The sequence below is a fragment of the Lactuca saligna genome, chromosome 3, assembly GCF_052625555.1.
Source record: "Lactuca saligna cultivar CGN05327 chromosome 3, ASM5262555v1, whole genome shotgun sequence".
NCBI lineage: Eukaryota > Viridiplantae > Streptophyta > Magnoliopsida > Asterales > Asteraceae > Lactuca > Lactuca saligna.
The window spans coordinates 56150587-56177125 of record NC_136419.1 but is presented as its reverse complement, the minus strand read 5'-3'; the positions used below and the strand labels follow the sequence as shown (position 1 = coordinate 56177125).

At 32.6% G+C, this 26539-nt stretch overlaps 1 protein-coding gene and 1 pseudogene across 1 annotated transcript; both read right to left on the bottom strand.

Annotated features, from left to right (window-relative positions):
• Positions 1-1151: 1151 nt before the first annotated feature.
• LOC145035558 (putative mitochondrial protein AtMg00240) lies at positions 1152-3031 on the bottom strand. The gene is made up of 3 exons (XM_078984086.1): positions 2698-3031; positions 1344-1369; positions 1152-1247 (listed from the first exon to the last, which is right to left on the bottom strand). Exons 1-3 carry the CDS (start codon positions 3029-3031, stop codon positions 1152-1154), a joined length of 456 nt encoding a protein of 151 aa, XP_078840212.1.
• Positions 3032-11906: 8875 nt separating this feature from the next.
• On the bottom strand, positions 11907-12482 carry LOC145036611 (small polypeptide DEVIL 4 pseudogene; annotated as a pseudogene).
• Between the last annotated feature and the right edge of the window lie 14057 nt (positions 12483-26539).

Below are 26539 nucleotides of genomic sequence, written 5' to 3'. Positions count from 1 at the left end.
AATTCCTGGATGAAGAAACCAGGCTTTGAACCAACTGCTGCCAAATTATTGACCCGTAGTCGTGGTTAAGCCCTTTGTACAACCCATACAGCGCTGTCATGAATGACTTGCTTGCACCATCAGAACCAGCACTCCTCTCAGACAATCCCTTGAACAATAGCGTGAAAAGCCATTCCATTGAGGAGGAAGGAAAGACTTTTTGAACTTGGTGACAGTTGTTAGGGTTTCGGTATAGCCCATTTGATAGAACATAGTGAACAGTTGACCAGTGGTAATGGAATCAGGGTTTACCAGAGATGGATCATGAGAAAGACCAATTAGGGCACAAAATCGACTCTTGGAGATAGAGATCTTCTCATCGTGAAGTTCAAAGTGAATTCTTTCATTAGCCTTGTCGTAGAATGCAGTAGAGTAGACATGAGACAGGAACGACATAGGAACAACTTCAACTTTTGTCAGTGCGTCGACGAGTGGTGAGTATTTGATACACTCGACCACATACAACATATAGGGCTCATATACGAATGGAGTGAGATCAATGATCAGGTTCTGTTGGGATTTGACAGTGAGTAGGGGTTGACAAACGGAGGTATCATGAACATATGAGGAATCTGCCATTGTAGTAGCTTGAAGAAGATGATGAACAGTCGCAGAGAATCACCGGGTTTCTTTGAGAGAATTTTGGTAGTGGTAAAGGATGAGAGTGTACCATTCCAATTCCTTTTATATGTACAATGAGGAGAGAGAAAAATCCGGCTGAAATCTTGGATTATCTCAGAAATAGCACCTGAGTTGATTGGTTGATAGTTGGCATGCCAAGGATGACGCAGGAGAGAGAAAAGATGTTTCCCTTTTACACGCCCTTTCATAAAATTCACTTTTCAAATTGCCAAGTCATTTGGATAGCTGCTAAGTCAGCATCCACTTTATCCCAATCGTTTCTCCTTATGACGCTTGAATCTCTGTGCCTTTAGCGTGCTGATGATCAATCTGAATCAGAACTAGAATTTGGAAAATTAAAAATTTTCGTGCATAGGGTGTAAAAGATATGGAAATAAAACAAGATTTTAGGGATCATATGTGATGTCATAATCTGACATAAAACAATTGATTCTGGGAAAAAATCACTTCCTTCAATGTCAAGAGAGACATTAAAGAGCTTGCTTGGTTTCCCATGGAATAACGATCAATAACTTTTTGAGAAGTTTTGAAAGGCTTCTTTTAAAGGTTAAAGAGGGTGGCTTCCGCTTCAATTCATAATTTCAATAGTTAACATAAGATTGAAATAGAATGAAGTACTTGTGAGATCATTGTGATATGTTGAACAAGTAGGTATGATAAACTTTATAGTGACGAGGGAAGAGGAAATCTTTAAAAAAAAAAAAAAAAAAAAAAAAAAAAAAAAAAAAAAAAAAAAAACTGGATCTTTTAGGGTTAGAGAAGCTTTGGTGAAAGGAAAACTCATAAAGACCACACAAAAAAAGAGATTTCATAGGGTAACAATTAAGATCTTGAATTGTTAAATTCACCGTCAATTCATTAGTGGTGTTGAATTTTGGGTTTCACTTAGTACATAGTAGCATGAAACTAAGATCATGAACACAGATTTGGGATAACCATAAACCTCAGTGGTTAAAACTGAGAGTCTCAGGGGTTAAATTGATGAAATGAATTTTAATGGAGAAAGATGATAGAGATGGTATAAGAAGCGAAAGTACCTCTGCATTAAAGAAAAGAAGGACCAAGCAGAAAACTCAAAACTCAATGAGCAGAGTAAGGTAGCTCATGATTAGAGTGAATCGGATAGTCTGGATTGGGAAAACATGATTGGTATATATCATGTTATTAAGGCTTCACTCAAAATCTGTCGAGGCTTTAGTTAACATACAACAACATGCTTCTAGGGACTCTTAACTAGGCAGACCATTTACTTGCCTTAGCATTGCCATCGACAGCCATATTTAAACAAAAAATAAAAAAAAAACATATTTTTGAATTTTGTGAGAGTTGACCAATTGAACGAAAGAGAAAAATATTTTTGGATTTCTTAAGAATTTTTATAAAAAGAAAATAATTTTGGAATTTTATAAGTGGAAAAGAAGTAAAGAAAAGATGTACATAAGAGAACAATTGAAATGCCTTAAAAAAACGAACGAGTTCAGAAGGACCGAACCCGAAATAGACCGAACGTTCGGTTCATGAACCAACTTCACCCGAAATAGACCAAACCCGAAATAAACCGAACGTTCGGTTCATTTCGGTTCACTCTATTTCGCTTGTTACCTTTATGAGAGCGAAGGCAATTTCTGTACAGACTCGGATTGCATCATTCCTAGGCCTTGTAGAATCTTATTGAAGCTTGCTTCAGGTAAGGCCTTCGTGAATATGTCTGTCAATTGACCATTCGTTCTGACGAAGTGAATTTTTATGTTACCATCTTCGACGTGATCCTTGATGAAGTGATATCTCAGTGCTATATGCTTGGTCTTGGAGTGTTGCATTGGGTTGTGACAAATCCTAATTGCGCTTTCAGAGTCACAATATAGTGGGATTTTCTTCATGTTTAACCCATAATCCCGGAGTTGACTTGTATCCATACGACCTGAGATGTACAGGATGCTGCAGCAATATATTCTGCTTCTGCAGTGGATAGCAAAACACAAGTTTGTTTCTTCGATTGCCAACTGACTAATTTACCATCAAGAAATTGACATCCTCCTGTGGTGCTTTTACGATCCAATCCACAACCACCCAGATCTGCATCTGAAAATGCTTGAACGAAGAATCCTGAGTTGGCTGGATACCATAAGCCGAGAGAGGAAGTTCGCTTCAGATAGCAAAAGATGTTCTTCACGGCTTGAAGATGAGGTTCTCGTGGTTTGGCTTGAAATCGTGCACAGTAACAGACAGAAAACATTATGTCAGGTCTACTGGTTGTGAGATACATGAGAGATCCAATCATTTGTCGATAAAGTGTTACATCAGCTGCTGGTTTCTCCAATGATGGTGTGAGTTTAGTACCAAAAGCCATAGGCACTTTCACTTTGGAGTCTCACATCATTCCAAACTTGGTTAGCAAAGTCTTAGTATATGCTTCCTGATTAATAAAAATGCCTTCGGGTCCCTGTCTAATGTTTAATCCAAGAAAAAAATTAATTGGACCCATTGAGCTCATCTCAAATTTAGTTTCCATCATCTTTCTGAATTCAGCTGTTAAGCTAGCATTCGTGGAGCCAAAGATGATGTCATTAACATAAATTTGGACTATCATAAGGTGGTTACCTTCTCGCTTACGAAAGAAGGTTGGGTCAACCGAACCTTGTTTGAATTGAGACATTTTTAAGAAACGAGTGAGAGTTTCATACCATGCTCTAGGAGCCTGTTTAAGACCATATATAGCTTTGTCAAGAATATAACAGTGATCGGGATACTTCTCATTCACGAAACCCGGCGGTTACTCAACATATACGGTTTCTTCAAGTTCACCGTTGAGGAAAGCACATTTGACAGACTTCAAAGTTCTTGTGAGCAGCGTATGCAAGAAAGATACGAACAAATTCTAATCTTGCCACGGGAGCGAAGGTTTCTTCATAATCTATTCCCTCTTCCTGACAATATCCTTTGACGACCAGCCTCGCTTTGTTACGAATGGAATTCCCCTCTTTGTCCATCTTGTTTCTGAATACCCATTTGAGATAGACAACCGAAGCATCCTTAGGAGTTAGAATAAGACGCCATACCTTGTTTCGCTCAAACTCATTTAACTCATCATGCATGGCTTGAACCCAGTCTGAATGATCAAGAGCTGAGTTGACAGTCTTTGGTTCAATTTTAGAAACGAATGAATTGAACAAGCAGAATTCTACTTTTGAAAAAAGTGCAGCCTATTTTGCTTTGATTTGAGAGCGAGTTAACACTTTTTCTGATGATTCCCCAATAATTTGAGTTTGAGGATGATCTTTGGTCCATTTGACAAGTGGAGGAAACTTTGGATCATAAATAGGATCTAGTTCAACATTAATTTCTTCCTCTAGTTCAGAAATGGTGTCGTCATCACCAACATTGGTGTTCTCCCCCTCGAAGAATAAGCCCTGTTCAGGACTAGCATTTGTATCTTCTTGATTGACTGGAATTTCAGTAGAGCTTGATGTATTTGGCGTTGAGTTCTCCCCCTGGAATGAAGGACCTTGATCATGAGGAGTAGAGGAACCCTCCCCCTGGACAGTAGGATGGTCACTAGAAGGTTCGGTTGCGTTTGTGCCTTCGGTGTCTTTGGATTAATTTTCAGCCATCTTCTTAGCAGCATCGTCTATAACCTCTTTCAGATTATCAAATTTGTTGTATTTTGCAGTTGATTCAGAGTCAATCACCTTTTGAGGCTCATCAAACAAGAGCATGAATTGGTCGAAAAGATTCAAGATGGAGATAGTAACCTGACCATTCTTTGAAAATATGTCTTGTGATGCATCTTCTGTTGGTTTCAACTTCTTAACATAACTATCGTCAAAAGTGACATAGTATGTTTCTTCAATTTTCTTCGATCGTTTATTGAGAACTCTATACGCCTTGGAGTTCAAGGAGTAGCCTAAGAAAATTCCATCATCTGCCTTGACATCTGTAACACCGTAAATTTCAAGACAAAATTTTCATTTAAAATAATCATTTTACTCTTAGAAACACTTGTTTAAAATCTTATTCATAGTCTATTTACAAAACATAACTCCATTTTCACTTGCATAGAAAACAAGGATCCTCCAAAATATGACTCTTTCTCTGGTGTGTACAATCAAGCCGGTGCCGTCCCGTGATACTGAAAGAAACCTGAAAAACATCAAACAAAACACTGTAAGCACGAAGCTTAGTGAGTTCCCCAAAATACCACACATAACACATATTAGCCACTCGAGGCTATAACTCTGTGGGTCCGTGCACCCAAACTCTATGAACCCTCAGGTTCTAACTCTGGGAACCTTCCGGTTCCAACTCTATAAACATGCACAGCATAAATCACATAGAAATAGTGCAGTTCAACACATCACGTACATATAGCATACAAATACTCTAATCACATAACTCTGGTTACCTACTCAAGGTAAAGTATAGTGAGAAGACTCACCTGGCAAGCAGGAAGCAGATATCCCCACACTTGAACATCGAACTCGCCACCGCCTAACACGTAAGGCAAATACTCTCATGAATATAACTCTCGAGACTAGAATAAATCCTCTCATAACACCCTCTTATGGTTAAAGACTATTTTACCTCTCTCTTGGCCCAAAGGCCACATCGCTGACCAAACCCTAAAAGTCAACGGCCAACCCTTGGTCGAAATCAAAGTCCTCAGTCTAAGTCAACCCCTGACTGACCCTACTCGCCGAGTCAATCCTATGACTCGTCGAGTTCCCATAATCAGAACTTTATTCAATCTGCGACCTAACTCGCCGAGTCACCCCGAGACTCGCCGAGTCCAACAACTCTGAGTCCACTCGCACACGACTCACCGAGTCATCCCTCGAATCACCGATTCTCGACTCAACCAGAGAATATTTGGGACTCTTCGACAAGACTCGCCGAGTCCAAATGGACTCGTCGAGTCCAAGGCTATCTTCAACCTACTCGCCGAGTTGTTCTTCCAACTCGTCGAGTTCCAGGCCATCTTCAAGCAACTCGTCGAGTCGCCCCATGTGACTCGTCGAGTACCACCGGTCTGAATCCATACAGAAGCGTCTCAGGCCATGCAATTGATCCAAAACATAGATCTAGTCTCCTACCACTCATCCATCACGTAAAGTGGCAAACTTTACGTGAATCCAAAGAGATCTAAGCCGTTTGCACATTGGGGCTAGGGTTTGGGACATGTAAGCTTCACTAAACACTCCAACACAGGGACTTTCATGCTCTCTGATTCTTCTCCCTTCCAGATCTGAGGTAGCAACCTCAGATCTAATCTCTAAACTTCCCATTTCATCCATAGACAATTTCTCACAAACCCCAAAATGAAGAAACAACATAACAACAGGTCAATAACGAGATATTACCTCTAAGTGATGCCCCAACTGCAATGAAATTCGAATCCAAGCAAAGCCCCTTGCTCCAAGCCTTCAATCTTCCCAAAATTTCTTCAACTATTACTTCTCCAAGCTCCAATCCACTCAACAATGGTGCTTCTCCGTGATTTAGGGTTTTCTGGGGCTCAAGGGGTGATAAAGAGGCTGGGAGGAAAACATAGTGATCTTTATATAAGGCTCAACCCCGAGAATTAGGGTTTTCTCCACTCAGCGCCTACTCGTCGAGTCCATTACACTGACTCGCCGAGTCGGCCACTTAACACGCGACCAGGTCGCGACTCTACTCGCCGAGTCCGCACATGGACTCGCCGAGTCACTCTTTCCCAATTTACTCTTTTAGCCCTTCAACTCTACTCTTGATATTTCGGGATGTTACAACATCAAACTTGTTTCGATTCTCTTTGGAGTTGAAAATGAAACATCTTGAACAGAACTCATGAAAGAATTTCACGTTTGGTTTTCGATTGTTCAGGATCTCATAAGGAGTAATTAAGAATCGTTTATTCAAGTATGATCGATTCTGAGTATAACATGCAGCTGCAATTGCATTAGCCCAGAAATACAACAGCAAGGACATAAATCATAACATGGTACGAGCAGCTTCACATAGTGACCGATTTCTCCTTTCAACAATGCCATTTTGCTGCGGAGTATAGGGAGCTGAGAAATTGTGAGTCGTCCCTTTTCAGCAAGAAAACCCTCAAAGGCTTTGTTCTTGAATTCCAGGCCATTGTCACTCCATATATTACAGACTACCTTCCTTAGTTGCGTCTCGATTTGTTTAATGAAGAGCATGAGCTTTGGAGTAGCTTCAGACTTTTGCTTGAGAAAGAAAATCCATGTAAACCTTGAGAAATCGTCCACAATTACCAGAATGATTTTTTTTCCCACAATGATTTCGATGTACGAAGGACCACATAGATCAATGTGCAGTAATTCTAGTGGTTCTATCACCTTAGTATTGATAATAGAAGGATGACTCTTCCGACTCTGCTTTCCCATTTCACATGCTGCATAGAGATGTTCTTTATCAAATTTTAGAACTGGTAGACCTCAAGTGTGATCGCCTAAGACCAACTTGTTGATGTCCTTGAAGTTCAGATGAGAAAGTCTCCTATGCCATAACCAACTTTCATCGGAGTGAGCCTTTGTGAGTAAGCATACTGTTGGTTTACCTCTTATAGGATTGAGGTTCAAAGGATACATTTCCTCTTTTCGCTTTGATTTCAACAGAATGTTGTTTGAGCTCTTTTTGACAATTTCTGAGCCTTCATCATCGAATGATACTTTTAATCCGGTACCAACCACCAGCTGTGATACGATGATGAGATTGTGTTGGAGCCCTTCAACATATGTAACCTTCCTTGTGGAGAACTCGCCATTAGTGATCATTCCATAGCCTTTGATAGTTCCAAAAGAGTTGTTGCCATATTTTACAATACCACCATCTTTGAGAGAACGAAACTCTCTTAGTTCCTCCTTCCTTCCTGTCATGTGACGTGAGCAGCCACTATCGATGTACCATTCGTCGTCAAACTGCTCGTCACGAATAACCTGCAAAATATTAAGCAGATTTAGGAACCCAAAGTTTCTTGGGTCCTTGTGAGCCTTTTACAGGACAGGGAATAGTAAGATAAATATCAACCATATATGTATGTTTAATCAAAGTTGTTTCATCTTTTCTTTTAATAGTGAAAACTTTAATTTTAGTTGATTTAGGAGGACTGGGGTTTTTGGCTGAGGAACTAGAATTTAGAGAATTGGATTTAGAAGAGACATTAGATTCCCGGTTTTGTTGATCAGACTTGCAGGCAGGAGGACCAAAATTGCAATTTCGTTTGCCATTGGATGAGGGACCGAAACTATCCTTTCGGTTGTTGTAGGATGAGGGACCTAAACCGCTCTTTCGGTTGTAGATGGATGATGGACCGAAACTGCCCTTTCGGTTGTTTTTCAGTCGTTGGACCGAAACCACCCTTTTGGTTCCTATTGGTCAAAGGACCGAAACCATCCTTTCAGTTCCTGTCGGTTGAAGGACTGAAACCATCCTTTTGGTTCCTATTGGTCGAAGGACCGAAATCATCCTTTCGGTTCCTGTCGGTTGAAGGACCGAAACCATCCTTTCGGTTCCTGTTGGTCGAAGGACCGAAACCATCCTTTCAGCGCTATAACTTCCCTGCCAGTTTCGGTTCTTGTTGGCTGGGAATTTCTTCTTAATGAATTTTCTGGGATTTGACACCATCATGGCGTATTCTTCGCCGGTTAGATCAAAATCATCAGGATCTAATTCCTCTTCTTCTTCAACCAAACTTTTTCCTTTGGAGACAAGAGCTAAAGAACCCAGACCCGAGACCACATTCATTTCCTTTGATAAAGCATTCTCATGGGATTTTTAAATACCCACCAGTTTTGCCAGAGAGTAAGACTTGAACTGTTCATGAGCCTTTACTATTGACACAACAACCATCCATTCAGATCTGAGGCCGTTCATGAAAGTGACCTTTTGTTCAATTACCTTTCTTTCAATTCCATGCTTTATCATCTTACTCAAAAGATGATTGAAGCGATCGAAAGTTTGAACAAGTTTTTCTTCAGGCTTCTGCTTAAAGTCACCAAACTCAGATAACAAGAGAGTTTGGATAGAGTGTTCCAAATCTTCATCCTTGGAATATAATTCCTTCAATCTATCCCAGATCTCCTTAGCTGTAGCACAAAAACTCACTAAAAGAAACGTATCCGATTGTAGAGCAAACCTTATCATCCGTAGAGCTTTGATGTTGCACTGAAACTTCTCTTTTTCATCCTGAGGAATGCCTTTGACGTTATTAACAAGCTGATGGTATTCTTTCTGTGTTTTAACAATCTTTGATGTGCTTGAGTGAGCGAATGGGCCTGAAGTGATTGCTTCCCAGATTAGATATCCATTGTCCTCCGATCCAATCACGTAGTCTTCAAAGTGATGCGTCCAAACTTCATAGTCTTCTGTATACAAGATTGGTATTCTTGTTGTAGACCCTATGCTGTTGGAAATATTGATCAGATTGGTTTGTGAATCGTCCATGGATATTGTAAATACTTTTGATCGATTACCTGTAAAAGATCAGACTTGTAATGTTTCGTTAGGGTTAGATTAACTATTAATGAGATACGTCAATAAAGAGTGACGGCTCAATAAATATCAATCAATGTGGAATTAAAACCCTATGAACTTCTTCGACAGAAGAGGTGTGTATGGATTACACAGTCTCCTACTCTGATACCAATTGATGAGTTCAAAAACTCTTAGATCGATTAGATCTTTCACCAGTACGATAAAAATAATTAAACAGTTTAAGATAAATATGAGAAAGAACACAAAATAGAATCAAACTTATGCTTATGATTCAAAACTGAGTCACGCCTCAGCAGAGCTCAATGAAGAACTTCCGCTGTAGAGGTGAGCTAGGGTTTACAGAAGATATGAAATAAGAACAATGAAAGCGATAATCTCTAAGTCTGCATGCATGCAGCTTATATACTAAATCCTAATACAAAATTATGCACGGCTGGACAGGCCCAATACTAGCATTCAAACTAGGCTATGGACCGAGCCCATGACGCAACCCAATAGACTCAACAGAAATAATTTGGTTTGTATAGGTTTGAATCTTCCTCCGACTCGCTGTTTGGTTTATGACTTAGATGTTGAATCGGTTAATCATTTGTTCTTCTTATGCTCAAATGTTTATGCGATTTAGATTTAAATACATTGTTGTTGATAGTGTTTTAGTATCCCTAATTATACACCATATAACCAATTTGATGTTGGAAATTTGCCGGATTAAAGGCAAGTTGGAAATTTCCCATTGGGAAGAAGAAAGTTTTGTGAGTTTATAAGGCGTTGTTGCAATCCTTCAAAGTCTTTAGTGGAGGTTAAAATATGAGCCAAGTTCACACGTGCGTTGAGTCGGGTCGAGGAAGGGAGACACAAGGTTCATGAAATGATGTGATATAAGCACACTTAACACTTTTTAGTTTACATCGGTCATTGAGGACCTTTTGTTTTTCGTAAGGTTCAATTCAAATCTGACCCGTTCAGTGTTAACCAGACGTTGACTTTGTAAATATACATGTGGAAGGTTCTAGAGGTGTCCATAAAATGTATTGCTTGGAGATCAAGGCACCACATCTATGGTTTCTAACCTAGATGAGAATGTGATAAATGTCATACCGTGATAGGATAGTCGTAGTCACTAGTCCTGACTGTTAGCAACTTTCTAGGGTTTTGCAACTAAAAATACAGGTCTCATGGAGTCGTATTCTTCATCACTGGTCATTCGATCTCTCTATATTCTCCGCTCTCTCCTTCTGTGAAATTTATTGCTTCTTCCAAATTTTTAAGTATTCTCTTAGCATTTTTTGGTTCTTCCATAGCAATTGGAAAGAATTATAATCTGCATTAAATCCTAGGTTTTACTCAGAAGCTTACAACCCGAGAGTGAATTATAAAACTTCAAGGACATGAATCATTTCATGCAGTTTTCAACAATCAAAGATAAGAGAAAATCAAGTTGGTTTTAATTTATGTATTATCTTTTAATTCATCTTACAACGAGAGAATATTCCTTCTAAATTTCTTAAAATTTGATCATGAAGGTTAAAGTTGTTTTCTGAATGAAACTTCGTAAACACATGATAGTAATTGGATTTTATTATTTGTGACGAACTGACATATAGTTTTCAATATTATTTGCCAGTTTATTTGCATTGGATAGCATAATGATTCAATTTTAGTTTTTCATACTAATCATTGGATTCTATATTATCCTATCTGAAAATCAACATTGTATGACTTAGTTTAATGGTTTACCATTGAAAGTTGTCGATACAATATTTTTGTGATCTACTTGTTTAACGATATGATGGGTTTATAGTCATTTAGAAACGCTTCTTTGTTCGGTCGTGTTAAAAATCGGATCAAACCGGTTGGACTGGAACCTGAGTAAGAGAGCGGTTCAACTAGCATCAACTTTAGCCGATTTAGGGACTAGAATAAACTGATCGATTTTTATAAAAACTAGATTGAACCGGTTATATTGAACTGTTGAAACCATTATTGAGCCGATTTCTTATGAGGATGAAGCTGATAGTAAATTTCATTTACTAAGCGATCATGAGATTGATACGTTTAAATTGATACGTTTAAAATCCCAATGTCTTTAAATTCATGATTTGGTTTGATCTTATATGATATGTATTCATCTAAAACTATATGTTATATTGGTATTATACTTTATGTTTCTTTTTTATATTTTGATTGATGTTAAACATATGTTTATGTGGTTTTTTTAATGTATTTGGATTGATCTATTAATTGCTGTTATGTGTATTTTTAATGTTTGAATTTTCGGACGTCAAATTCTTGATTTTATATAAATGTATGCATGAAAATAAAAATATATATATATATTTGAAAATTATAAAAATTAGGTTGACCCATAGGTCGAACCAGGATAAACTAAAAACCGATTTTGAAAACATTGCTAAAAATGATTCCTTGTTTGATAATATTGTAGTGCATACGATACCTTCTTTTGGGTGTCTAATATGAGTAGGTAGTTTAAACTTAACTTGGTAGGGTAGTTTCAAAACCTTATTCTTACTATTTGCTTGACGTAATTGTTTGGTTAGGGTGTCTAATATGAGTAGATAGTTTAAACTTAACTTGGTAGGGTAGTTTCAAAACCCTATTCTTACTATTTGCTTGACGTAATTGTTTGGTTAGTCTATCTTCTTGTTATAGCTTAATAATATCTGTTGTTTTAAAAAAATACTTAAAGTTCAATTAAAACTAAATAATTTCAAAATCAATAAGGAATTAAGCTTCTCTAGGAGTATATATTAATATACATTGGAACGAATGAAATACAAAGATATCTGGCTGCAAAATTGTTGAAGCTTTCGTGCCATCATTTTTCCTATATACAATATCCCAAACAAAGATATAACATGAGAAGAATTCAATCAATCATGATAGCAAAGAAGCATAACCACACACCTCCTAATAATATAAAGTCGTGCTTTCTGCTCTTTAAGCACTCTTCCAAATCCTTTACTCGGAATCCTTCTTGTAGAGCTCCTCATGGTATAGTTACCTATCGTCTTCATTTATTTAGTTTTTGACTTTGTTTCAATAATAATGTCCTTCCTTCTGACTGATGATCCCTCCAACGGTTGCTTTAATCAATATGAAGTCATATAAGACTTAAACTTAAAGGGTGATGTTTAGAGAAGAATGAATGGTTCTATGGAAGGGGAGGATCAATGATGTTTCTTGAAGTGGTTTTGTTTTGATTTTCAATAAAAATTTGTTTGTGTTGAAGAAAAGTTGTGAGTTATGTAATTCTTTATATAGAGGGTGATCTTTTCATTTTTGGGGGTAAGGGTGGAGTGGGGTGATGCTGCTTGGCTCACCACACATTATCTTTGTGGGATTCCATATCCCTTCCCAACATCAATGAAATACTATTAATGCAATCCCATTAAACAAATTACAGGATATCTCTCTCTTCCTAGTCTTCTTTTATGCTATATAAAATAAAAAAATTATGTACATTATTGTACCTATATTGGTATGCATGTCATCTTCATATGGGGATGGATGTTGGCATCAACCACAAACATAGTGGGGACTAGCATCACCTCACTAGGGTAGCATGAAACGAATCTTATAAACTTTTTCATCGCCATGAGGTTACTGTTTGTTTCTTGATCTTGTTCATATCTGTAATCAATTTCGCTATGATCAAAAATATATTGTTTGCATTACAATGGTTTCATTGGTATGATTTTATTTACTTAATATATTTTTTAGCTGCAAGACTGTATATCATTAAAAGCTAGTGAGGATCTTAGTAATCACTAGCTAAATGGACTAGCCCAGCGGTATCCGGTGTTCTCTTCCCTTCTTGAGGTTGAGGGTTCAAGTATTGTCGTGAACATAAGTGGATTTAAGATGTAGTTAGATTTACCGTTTAAAAAAAGAATGAACACCTCTTTGTACGACTAGCTAGTAATCCAAGTTTTCTATTAATAAAGGTGGCTAGCGAGAGGCTATAATTAGAATAAGTTTACCACCACTATTAATCAAAGTAAAAGACAGCTTGTAATTTGCAACTTATTAACAACAAACTCTATGTTATAGTAATTAAAAAATAAAATAAATAAAAATAAAAACTAATTTCCAATAGATTAAATTTGACTAAATTTGAGAACTCAAATATGCCTGACAACTCACAAAAAAATTGTAAACATTTTTTTTCTAATGCTTTAATAAAAAATTAAATAATTAGAATAAAAAATTAAAAAAAAATTTTAAAAAAATAAAAAAAAAACACCAAAGATGCACATATGGCACAGTCTAAGGTAATGTTTATTTTTTCTGATGCAAAATGTATGTAGTTTGTGGATCATACCTGTAGACCTCTACAGTAGAAAAGATGAACCAAATTTGTTGTCTAAAAAAAAAACTGTTTTTTAACATCTGCAGGTTACTAAAATAAATTAAAATCTAAATAAACTGATTTTTTTAAAACTTCAAAGTGATTTTTTTAAAATATTTTTATGATTTTGTTATAAATAATTAACAAATCTAGATCAACTTTTATTTATTATTATATAAAAATGAAAATAAAAATGGTATAAATTAAAATATAATTTGATAAAAACAAATAATTTTGATCATAAAGTTATACATAAACAATGTAATTAAGAATCAAAGACTTTGATATATAAATTGATGGAAATAAATTTTGATTTTTTTAATTAAATCAATTAAAACATACCATAAATATTTTCCCAAGAAATTGACGATACTGTATTAAATAATGTTTTATAAAATTTTTGCGCAAAAAATATAAGAATATATTATGATTTTTTTCATATTTATATAAACAAATTTAATAACCATTATTGTAATAAATCTTTATTTATAAATTTATCAAAAATATCATGTTTGTGTTGGGTTTTTTTTTCTAAAGTATTGTAACTTTTTTTTTTCAAATTGTTTATTATTGATAAAGTTGAAATAAATATAAATTAATAAAAAAAAAACAAAAAGAAAATAAAGATATATGTGTTTTTAGCTATAAGATATTTGAAGATGTTAGAAAACTCTGGTCTACATCTGCGCCAAAAAAAGGGCGTGTAGAGATTTTTAGGTCTGCAATCTTAAAAAAAAAAAAAAACAGTCGGCGAAAGCTAATATGTGTGAGTGGTCTGCACTGCGCAGATAGAAAAGACCAAGAATATTTGCAGATAAAAACAAACACCTAAGAAAACACTAAAAATAAAAAAACAAAATTATTTCCAAGATGTAAATATATACGTTAACTTTTGCTCATATGTGCACTGTACACGTGAATATAAAATGCATATGTGCAAATTGCAGATTTTCAATAAAAACAAAATCAAGAGTGCACATATCAAATGAAAAAAAAAAACAATTTTTTTGGTGTTTTTTGACAATTTTTTAACAGTTCTCTTAGGCGCAAAGAATATGTTCCTTCGATGTTTTAGTGAAGGAAAAACAAAACGAATAGGTTTTTTTTTAAGGTTTTCACTTCTCAACATTTTTGAGTCTGGATCTAACATGAAACACAAGGAAAAAAATTTCGACTATTCATTTTATAAATGACACAAACGTCAAACACACTTAATGTATATGGTATAATCATATGCAATGATGTTCGTGAAGCAATATATATATATATATATATATATATATATATATATATATATATATATATATATATATATATATATATATATATATATATATATATATATATATAATTTGACTTTTTAATGTCTTTAAACTAATTTGAAGTGTTTTTCCTTTTTTTTTTTTTTTAAGTTTTTAAATTTTTAAAACCGTTTTTAGCAGTAGTTTCTGTCTTTTTTTTGTTTTTCTTAATAGTGATTTATTTCGAGTCTTAAATTTAAGGATTATAAAAATTTTGAATTGTAAAAGTTTAAAAATCCTAATATTTTTTTTGAATCATAATATTTTTTTTCATAAAATAAAACATCCATCCTTAGGGTAGTTCAAAAATAAATAATAATATCATTTGATTTTATATAAAAAGGATTTGAAGGTTTCAAAAGTTTTAATACACCGGAACAATTAAGGATTTTGGTGATGCAAAAAATAAGAAATATGTTTTTTTATTTCATTCAAAGTGTAACAACTGGTCCCTAGTATGGTTCTTCTGAATTTAAGTTCATTAATTAAATTTTAGGATTTTGCCTAGGCCACGACGTGGTGATGGAATGACCATGACGTGGTAGCTCGGTTCAGGAAATGCACATCTGTGAACCTCCATGACGTGGCAAGATCTTGGCCATGATGTGACAGTGACTTGGACTCAAAACCCTAGATTTTGGGATTAGTGCCTTATTTAAAGGCACTAACTCCTAGGACAGCCTCATTTGGCACCCTCCATCATCTGAAAACAATCCCCACCCAAACCCTAGCCTCTTTGTGTGTGTTTTAAGAGTGTGAAGCCATTTTTGTGAAGCTTGGAAGAAGAAGGAGTCTATTGTGTGGTTTGGGAGCTTGATTTTGGCTTGGATCTAGCATCTTCATCTCATTTCTAACCTTGTAGATGTATAAAGTCTCAACCTTGTTCATTGTATCTTTATATCTTGTGTTAGGTCATTTTATGAGCTTTTTATTCCCAATCTTCTTGTCTTTGGAGTTTCGGTGAACTCCAAAGCATTTGAGAGCATTATCTAGCTTCTAGACCATGGTGTTGGTTGGAAAGTGGTCTTGTATAACCTAGTGTGGTATCCATGGAATTGGTGCAATCATTAAAAACTTAGGATTAGAGATCTTGACTTATTGAAATGTATTAATGGATAAAGTTGGAAACTTTATCCATCAAAACCTTAAGGAGATTATGATTTGAGATTTTGAGCTCTTAGAGTAAAGGCATAAGAGCTTAATCCATTAAGCAGTTTCTACCCAGTTGCCATGGCGTGGTGGCATGCTTTCCACAACGTGGTAGCTGACCTGGTCGCAACTGTTTTTTCATATGGTCCCCACGATATCGTCAATGGGTAGTCATGATGTGGAGATCATATGGGGTGACTGTAACCATTGACTTTTGAAATGGTTGACTTTTGGTAAAATGGCTAGTGAGGAGGGTAGACTAAGGACTGATCTTGAATATTTCGATAGGTGGTTTGTAGCACTGGTTCCTTGATTAGTTCGTTTTGTGGTTAATCATATTCGAGTGTGAGGTGAGTCTTCTCACTATACTATGTAGGATGCTAGCGGTATTTGTGACTCTTGCATGTATTTTAGGCGGGGACCATTATGTTGGGTGGGGCCGGTTATGTGGATAAGGCTTTATGTTATGTTTGTTATATGGCATTTTAGGAAACTCACTAGGCTTTGTGTGTAGGGTTTTGTGGTTTAAATGTTGTAGGTACCTCTGGTTCCAAAAGGAAGGGTCCGACATTATCGATAACATCCCTTGGGCATTCCACACTGCTTATTTGAGTCACTCTGATGTTGAGAATAATTATACTTTGGTTGGTTTTGAAAAAAAATGGTTGTATCATTTTGGGTGTTTTGAAAATGAATTTTTACTAGTATTTTTGGGATGTTACAAGTTGGTATCAAAGGCTAGGTTTGAAGGATTCAGGCACACTCTCGGGTATGTCTGAACTCAAACTGAGGAATTGATAAATCTTTTTGTAAGATAAGCAAAATTTTATAAAAATAGCATTACAAAGAAAGGGGTATGATGTGTGCAATCATCCGAGCTCAAGTAAGTGATTCCCAAAATACTCATACATGAGTATTATGCTTTAGTATGCTATTATGTGGGTTTCATGCTTTAGTATGCTATATATCAGCTAATTATTGATCATAAATACCATAAATTTACAAAAATGCTTGAGTGGTAGTGATTAATTAGTGAAAATTTAAAGAGTTCTAACATTGAATTAAGGGATAAGTCATCAATTTAAAATTATTATTAAAAATAATTTGAAAAGAAATATAAAGTTCAAATGAATATTATTCAAAATAATAATAATAATAATAATAATCTTTATTATAATACTAGATTATAGCCCGCGGGAAACGCATAAAAAAACATATAATCGTTTATAGATATTGTATAATGATTATAAAAAAAATATATGGTTATTGATATTATTGAAATATGTAGAAAATACATTGAAAACGATATATATATATATATATATATATATATATATATATATATATATATATATATATATATATATATATATATATATATATATAATCATTGAAAGATTTCTTTTTAGACATCATTTTTTGTTTTATTAGTTGAACGATTTTCCTCGTCTTATATAGTTATGATATTTATATATTTATAAGCATTTTAATTAGACGTTCATTGCATAATAATGTTACTTAATTTAAACATATATTGACAATCAATATACCGTTTTTTCTATTGCATTAAATTTTAACAACTATTTTATTTATTCAAATAAAGTTATGTAATATAATTTATAAAATGTTAAATGTTATATAGATTTAATTTTAGTATATCATCAATGGAGATTCTTTTTTAAATCATGATTTGTTTATTTTAAATTGATTATAAATATAAATGCTAACTTTTATGTTTGTTCTTATTTATTTAGTGTTCGCAAAAATTTTGCATTAGTTTTGGCGTAACTTTGAATAATTTTAGTATATCATCAATTTAATTTGATATATCTGTCAATTATATGAAATATCAAATAATGACATTTCATTACTATTGTGATAATTTAGTTTATATATTGTATTTTCACTAATCTTAACGGTCTTATTTTTTCTAATAACCGTAACGCTTTTACTAAATGTACTTTTTACAAATTTCCTAATATCTTATAATTTAAATCTTACGTTATAATTTTTCATAAATATGTTATTTTCAAGATTGACTGCTTTAATAATGTTTTTTTTTTCAGTCTATTCAATTTTATATTTCATTATACAACATTATCGTTTGTATGTATTCTGAAATTTCACTTTAAAAATGTTTAATGTTTACACCTTGATATTAATTTTTTTAATAAACTCATGTAATAATTATAGAATATATATCTCATTTTAATTAACATTCACTTCGTTTATTATATCAAATTCCTCATTAAACGGATATACTTTTGGAAAATAATAATTATAATAGGGCAACATTATCTATCACGTAAATGTTTGATATACTTTTGGAGAAAAAAAATCATGATCATTAAAAAATATTTATATAAAGAAAATACAAATTTAAATTTGTTGAAATTATGGATGAAATTACTGACGAAAATTTATTTTGGAAAGAGTTGTATTTTGTAAGGTATAATAATATTACAAAATTTGAAATATCTATATTTGTTGTGTAAATTAATAAATTTTATTGTTACTATACGAAGATAAAAAAGTAGGTTGATATGATATATAAAAACATAGTAATTTCAATGATATTTTAAAATCATGTCAAAATTAACCGGATTCTTATGACATAAAAATTAAAAAAAAAATCATAATCATCTCTAATATATAAAAGTAATATTTTCGTAATTAATGTCAGTTACCAGGATAGTTAATTTTTGTTTTGTTAAAGGTACCTAATACCTTTTCATGTTTATTTGATAAGTTTCAGAAAAGTAGTTAACTTATTTCATGTAATTTGTGACAAAGAAAATCGAAATATATGAATACATACATTTGATATAGGAACAAAAAATGATCGAAGAAAATATAAAAAATGAAAGAAGGTACTGACCTTCTAGCGCACAAGAGCGAATGTTGATAGCAGAGAATGATGATGGGAGTTATAAGCAATATTAACAATGTTGTAGGAGAAGGTATGAAGAAAAGAAACGACTGAAAATAAATGTGAGTCACGGATTTAATGATGAATCGTATATGTATGTGATAATTTAAATATGATTTTTCGGTATTAATGATTTCCTAATAAAAAAAGATTTTATATTACTGGTTTACTAATATAAACGGATTTATATTAATGGTTGATATTAAGGTCTTGATTGAAATGATTTGTTAGTAATATATTTTTAAAATTGATCATATTAAAATCTTCATAACTGAAAATTCAAGATGTAAAATATGGAAAGCTTTTATTGGAATTAAATACATTCCATTTCAACGAATGTAAGTTATTGATTGATGATTGGATAACATTTATTGGAATTAAATACATTCCATATGGGGAAGATGATATCAGCAATTTGATCTAAGAGTGGAAAAAATATGATTGAAATACAATCAATGATCAAGATTATTTAAGATGATGTCATAAAGTTTCTCTTTTAGTAATATTTAAGATTATATATATATATATATATATATATATATATATATATATATATATATATATATATATGTGTGTGTGTGTGTGTGTGATAGGCTAAATAGGTCGAGGGACATTATAACACAACATATACATAAAATATATATATTAACATCTCAAAGAGCAGCAACTTGATACAAATAATAAACATTTTTGGGAAATAAATAAATAATTACTTAAATATTAAAAATATATCATTTGTAAACATGTTATAAGAAAGAAAAAACATCATAAATGGTCCCTGTGGTTTATCCAAATCTAAAGTTTAATCCTTGTGGTTTAAAAACCTCAGATATGGTCCATATGCATTCAAACTTTTGATGTTTGGTCATTTTCGTTAACTCTGTTATCTTTCCACCGTTAAATGAATAGTATTTTTGTCATTTAACTATCCACGGACATTTTATGAGGTTTTCTTTTCTTTTATTATTATAATTTTAAATTAAATTTAATATTCAATGTCTTTCTCCCCTCCCCCTCCTCTCTCTCTCTCTCTCTCTCTCTCCCTCTCCCTCTCTCTCTCATACACACACCATAGCCATACCCCCACCCTATCTTACTCTTTATCAGCCATTACCACCACCATCGACACCACCGTCCACCATCACCACTGCCATCATTAGACCAAAATCACCACCCTTATTTCTCCATTCCAGCATTACAAAACACCATAGCCATCGTTATTTCCACCTACCAAACCACCACATACCCTTTACGACTGCCATTATCTTTACTAATATCGTATTCTTCATCTTCTTCATTAAAAACTGTTCATTTTTTCTCCCATGTGAGTACCTAATCAATAATGAGCAAAAACAACCATCCCATTCATTAAACCAATCAAAAGTCCATCAACTACACTAAAACTTAGGCCTTCAAAATTATCAGATGCAAAAACAGTAAGAAATCGGAGATCATTGCTTCAACAAGTCGAAAACAAAATTAGGCAAAACCCCCAGTTAATGAAATCGATTAAACCTGTTTGGAAGCCGCCAAAGTAGTTTCCCTGAAATCAAATGCTAGGGTTTCCAACATTTACACAGATCGAATAACGATAAACCCCCCACCACCGATGCCATTAGCCATCGAATGCACAACACCACCAGACAGAACAACCGCCACATCAACATTAGTATCTTAGGAGGTTTTTCTAGTGGGATGAAGAAAGCTTAAGTGGTTTCCAGATTGTAATCTTATGGAATGAAGAGAGGCTTTCGACTTGAAATCCGATGAGGATGAAGAGAGATTTCCGGTGATGCTATGATATCAGGCGAGCAATAAAGGGGAAGTGGTGAAGCTTTCAGGCGGGGCCACTAGACATCGGAGGCAATGGAGTTATCGGAGGAGGTGGGAGCCAGAAACGCTAATGGTAGAAGGTTTGGTTCACCAACATTCAATCGATGGATGATTAGATTAGGAAGCAAGGATTGATGAAGGTGAATGGTTAGGTTAGGGAAGAATATAAGTGGGGATCTAGTGTATGTATATGAGAGAGAGAGAGAGAGAGAGAGAGAAAGAGAGAGAGATTGGATATTAAATTAAATTTAATAAATAAAAGAAAAGAAAACCTCATAAAAGGTCCCTAGATCGTTAAATGATAAAAATACCCTTCATTTAAATGTGAAAAACCAACGAAGTTAGCAAAAAGGACCAAAAATCAAAAGTTTTGAAGATCATGGACCATCTATGAGGTTTTTAAATCACGGTGATTAAACTTCAGATTTGGAGAAACCACAAGGACCATTTATGATGTTTTTTCTATAAGAATTAAATAAATAACATTAAAGATTTGTAAAACAATATTAATTCTTAACCATGTTATAAAATAGGAATGAATAACATTAAAGATTTCTAAAACATGTTATAACGGTGATGGTATATTCCGTAAATTTTATCACGTATAATGTCATGTGCGAGTAGATATATCGTGTAAATTTTTATATACTAAAAAAAATTATGAGTTAATTTTGTATGGATTTGACGTAGCTATATATGTCATATAATTAATTATATTAAAAAAAATAAAGCTTAAATTAAAAATATTAGTAAAAAAGTGTTTATAAATTTCATTTTAAAATAATTTACTTTATACATGAAATATAATTTTTTTTATGAACTCAAATAGATGATTCAATATAATAAGATATTTTAATAAATATCCCTTGAAAAAAAATTGTATGCACACATAAATATATATATATATATATATATATATATATATATATATATATATATATATATATATATATATATATATATATATATATATATATATATATATATATATATATATATATATATATATATATATATATATATATAACTCAATTTAAGGACGACGTATATTAATTCTTGAACATTTGATATAGCCTAAATTTCCAAATTTACTCCATCACAATTTTCTGCCAAATTTATTTTAATTAATTCAAATAATTGTTAGCATAAAAATAGGATTATTTGAATTGTTAAAAGTAAAGAGTAACAAAAAAATTATAAAATATTATTACACAAAGTACAATGGTATAAATGGATGTTAGCACAAAAAGAAAACAATGCATTAGTTGGTATTTTATAGAATTTTCAAAGTGTGACAAAAAATGAAATGGTACTTATTTTCATATATTTACATGTTTGATAGAAATTTAAAGTAGGAAGCTATATTTGACAAAAGTTACAACTGTAAAGTATGTTGCTATATATGGATAGAGAAAAAAATGAAAAAAAAAAAATCCACTTTATTTAAATATAAAGTATAAATTGTAGGAAAAAAAAGTATTGTACTTTATTTAAATAGAACATATATAGCATTTCACTTTACCCTTTTATTTAAAGGGAACATATACATAGCATGAAAAATTACAGGGTTACCCTTTGAAAGATTACTTTGATTGTTATAAAGTATAATGGTATAAAAGGGTTGTTTTTGAAGCTAAAATGCTATTTTTATAGTTTATTTATGTATAAAGGTATTTCATTGATAAAAGACTACATAATAGTTTAAAAAATATGTCAGCAACATGATTTATTTATTAAAATATGATTTTTTAGGTGTTTCCAGTATGGATAATTGAAATACAACGTTGCATAACATGAAATCGTGACACGTATTACATAAAATTACTATATTTCATAATGCTTATCAACTAATATTTTATAGAAATTTTAAACAGAAAGAAGAATCATTACATGATTACGCATTACATAAAATATGATTTTTTTAGGTGTTTCTCTACATGGAGGATTTTTTCCATTAAAGAAGAGCTCATACGCAGGTTTATGATTGGAGGTAGTGTAGATTCTTTGTGCCATTACCATACCATGATTGGTATTATGGGTAAAAAGATAGATCTCTGGTTCCGCCAACTTGTATATGCAGATTCAAGTCGGAAAGGCTCGAAAGAAGTAATATTTTTAAACAAACACGCACACTCTCTAGTTTGATCCTATCTTTCCTTAATTTGAAACTTAACACTTTTTGCTAATGAAGGTATAAAGTGTGGTACCAACACTCTATGCCACCGAAGCTAATACAGGATTACAAAATCTTCAACCGTATTCAGGTTCTTAATTAGTACGAATGAATCACTTGTTGATTTGGGAAATTTAAAATTATTTATGTTGGAGAATTTTTGGTTTATTTGCAGAGAGTTCGCTCAAGTGCCTACCAATCTTCTTTGTTTTTTTTTATAGTTTCGGGAGGGATACAACAATCACTTATATGCTTGACTTTGGGATTAGTTTACTCAGTCAGTCTGGTTTTTCTATTTCACCGGTTGTTCCTCTAGTAATCCTAAGGGGCGTATCGCAATTGGGTATTTGGATTCTACTTATAGTTATAATAAACTCTTCTATATTTTCTTAATACTTTTGACATGAATTTGAAGATACTTTTGTTTGCAGCAAATACAACAATGTTGCATTGGAGGCTTCTATTAGCCAATATTTTGTTCGGAGTAAATCTTATCAGGACATAAATCATAAGAATCTTTAAGAAAAGTAAAACCATGTCCTTTTGATGCTATGTTTGGTATTAATGTACATAGGAAATCAATGGTGATTTTAGGTGGGGCTTGTCCTGGAAATCCATTTTTAACAAATGGTCAGAATGTGATTTTGATTTTTAAATGGAAAAATACTTAACTGACATGTGAAATTGGTAATATGGATTAGAGAGACTAAAAGAGAGATCATTTTAGTTTATTCCCTCATAAAACACAAAAATAAGTTAAAGATTGATTCGGCAAATTCAAAATACTTCGTTTTAGGCAACATGTGATTTCCCCTAAATATGCATGTGTTGTTTCTATATTTTGTATGTAGGCTTACTTATTAATGGGCTGCTAGTGGTGGGCTTCGCTTTTAATTTTAGTTTATGAAAATGCTCATCAAGTATTACTATGTTTGGTTCTTCACAAAAACATATTCTATCATTCTATGTCCTCAACCAGTTATACTTATATCCATTAAAACATATTCTATCATTCTATGTCCTCAACCAGTTATACTTATATCCATTAAAACATATTCTATCATTCCATGTCCTCAACCAGTTATACTTATATCCATTATCCTACACTTGTTGAATTCGAAATAGAATATCACTTGTTATTACAAGAAGAGTTCTTTTATGAACAAAAAATGACCATTAGGACTTGGAAAATGAAAAAACAATTATGATTCAGAAATAGTGTTAGTTGGGTACCGCATATTAATATGAATTATCGAAGCATCTTCGATGGTAAATCTATATCATAGTTAAAAAAATATTATCACTTCACTACTTTATTTTTATTGACCTCTAATTAAATTGTTTCTCAAATGCTTCAACTTTTTTATGATTTTTTTTTTGTAATTTAACTATTTTATCCTTATCTATCTAAAATATTATATAAACCCCTCTCGTTTAACTAATCGTATTTTAAATACATCATATTTTAATATAAACATTAATTCACATACAAACGACTTATAGATTACTATAATTTATATTTATATATTATATATTTGTTTATCTATAAATTTTAGATAAATAATAAATAAATCAAAGTAAATCAAAGGTAGAAAATAAAATATCTTTAAAGAGAAAATGATCGATTGTTCAAACCTTTAAACTAGATTGATCACTCAATATATATTGAATGACAAAAAAAAAAATAAGCAAATAAATCATACACTCCAATGATGTATAATTATTTTGATCACTTAAACAAATAATAATAAGCTATAAAAAACTCATCATTGGAGATGCTCTAAGTATTTTTTTTATAGCGATTCTTTTCTTACTATCAATATAGGACTAATAAAATATAGTAGTTATAATAAATTTTAATCATATTTCAATTGATTAGTGTGAGTTCGCAATAAGATTAATCTTTATTAATTAATGAACAGACATCCGTAAAACAATGAATTAGGCATAATAACAAAAGCATTAGGTGCTTTTCCCATCATCAAGTTGCTCACGGGCATTTTTCATTCAACTTTTGCCAATATCTAACTTCGCATATCAAATCATCTTTAGTTATACTATCTTAAATAGTTTAACACGCATTTTAGCATTTAAGTTTTAAACTTATGTTCAAGGTTATAAAATAAGATATTAGCGTATATTTTTAATTTGTCTCCATTAGACCAATGATTTATTGCTCTTGTATGTGTATATTTTTAATTTGTCTCCCTTAGACCAATATCTAACTTCGCATATCAAATCATCTTTAGTCATTGTACTTTAACAAGATGTTTTCCTCGGGGTCACTTGTAAACTTGATGACTATTTTCTAACCAACAAGTTTTGTTGACATGATGTTACATGGCATCTATGGGATACATCATTAAAAAGGTTAAGGTTATATATGACATCGTATTTTTGGTATCTCGCATTTAAGTCATTCATTTTTTTTCATATACATCATTTTCTGTCTATTTTTCAACGAGTATATTGATATGTGGAATCCATTAAGTCTCTATTTTAATCTTCTCTCTTGATTTGACATATATTTTGATTTAGTAAGTAGGAAGACTTGTAGCTACAAATATATTTGATTTCTCAAATCATAATCTTGTACTAATAGTACTTTAGAAAGCCTCCTACTTCCGTAATTAGATGATCAAGTCAAATATGATTATCTAACAATTACATGTCAATGAGACGTTAATATTATGCTTACATGTATTCTTAATTAAATTTAATACATGTATTCTTAATTAAATTTAACTACTTGGTTTGAAATATTATTGTTTTTAATTTATTTTTGTCATAAATTTTAATATTTTCTACTTATATATATGTTAGGGGTCAAGCTCCTTAACCCTATCTAGGATTCCGAATTTTAAAGGAATTTCAGGATCCTAAAACATACATCAGGATTATGATCATTATCATTATCTTCTAATAATATTAACGGCTACATTTCTTGTTTATTCTTCACGTGTGTAGAAATAGTTAACAAAAGACTCATATATTCTGGAGAATCGTTTCAAAAAGGCTTAAGACCCGGAAATATCAAGTCAAAGCAACATACGAATACTTATTCAAGAGGATCCTGGAAATATCGGACTTCTAGTTATTCAGATTAGACTACAAATACACATGTATCATTCACACTGCGCACACACACACACACACACCTAGAGCTACTAAAACACTTATACTCGTATTCTTATTATCATTTATGTAATTTGCATTCAAATCAATAAAATCAAACAATGCATATGATCATTATCACCTCTCAAGGTTTTATGTCAGAGGTCCTATCAAGGATCAAGGATTTTCCTTACAAACCACTTGTGTCATTTTGATCTCAATTCGATACTCATATTATTCACAAAACCATAGCCTCTCATACATCTTGGTTGATATCCATTTGATCCATTTTTTACCAAAACAATTTGGCGCCCGTTGTAGGGCCGTGGTGTTTATAATCCTCGAAAATCATGTCTGCACAAGATCCATGGAATGATTCAGTCGATCAATCCAGAAGAGAATCCTCTAGATCACTGGCATGGCTTGGATGTAGGAAATTTAGGTAACCTCGAAGAATTTGGAAACGACGCATGAATCTGGCTCAACCAGAG

Coding starts and splice junctions, on each gene's coding strand:
- LOC145035558 (XM_078984086.1), bottom strand. CDS start 3,031: ATGGCTTTTGGTACTAAACTCACACCATCATTGGAGAAACCAGCAGCT. Junction 1,370..2,697: donor AGGATGTCAATTTCTTGATG/GTAAATTAGTCA, acceptor TTTTTTTTAAAG/ATTTCCTCTTCCCTCGTCAC. Junction 1,248..1,343: donor TCTTCCCTCGTCACTATAAA/GTTTATCATACC, acceptor TATGAATTGAAG/CGGAAGCCACCCTCTTTAAC.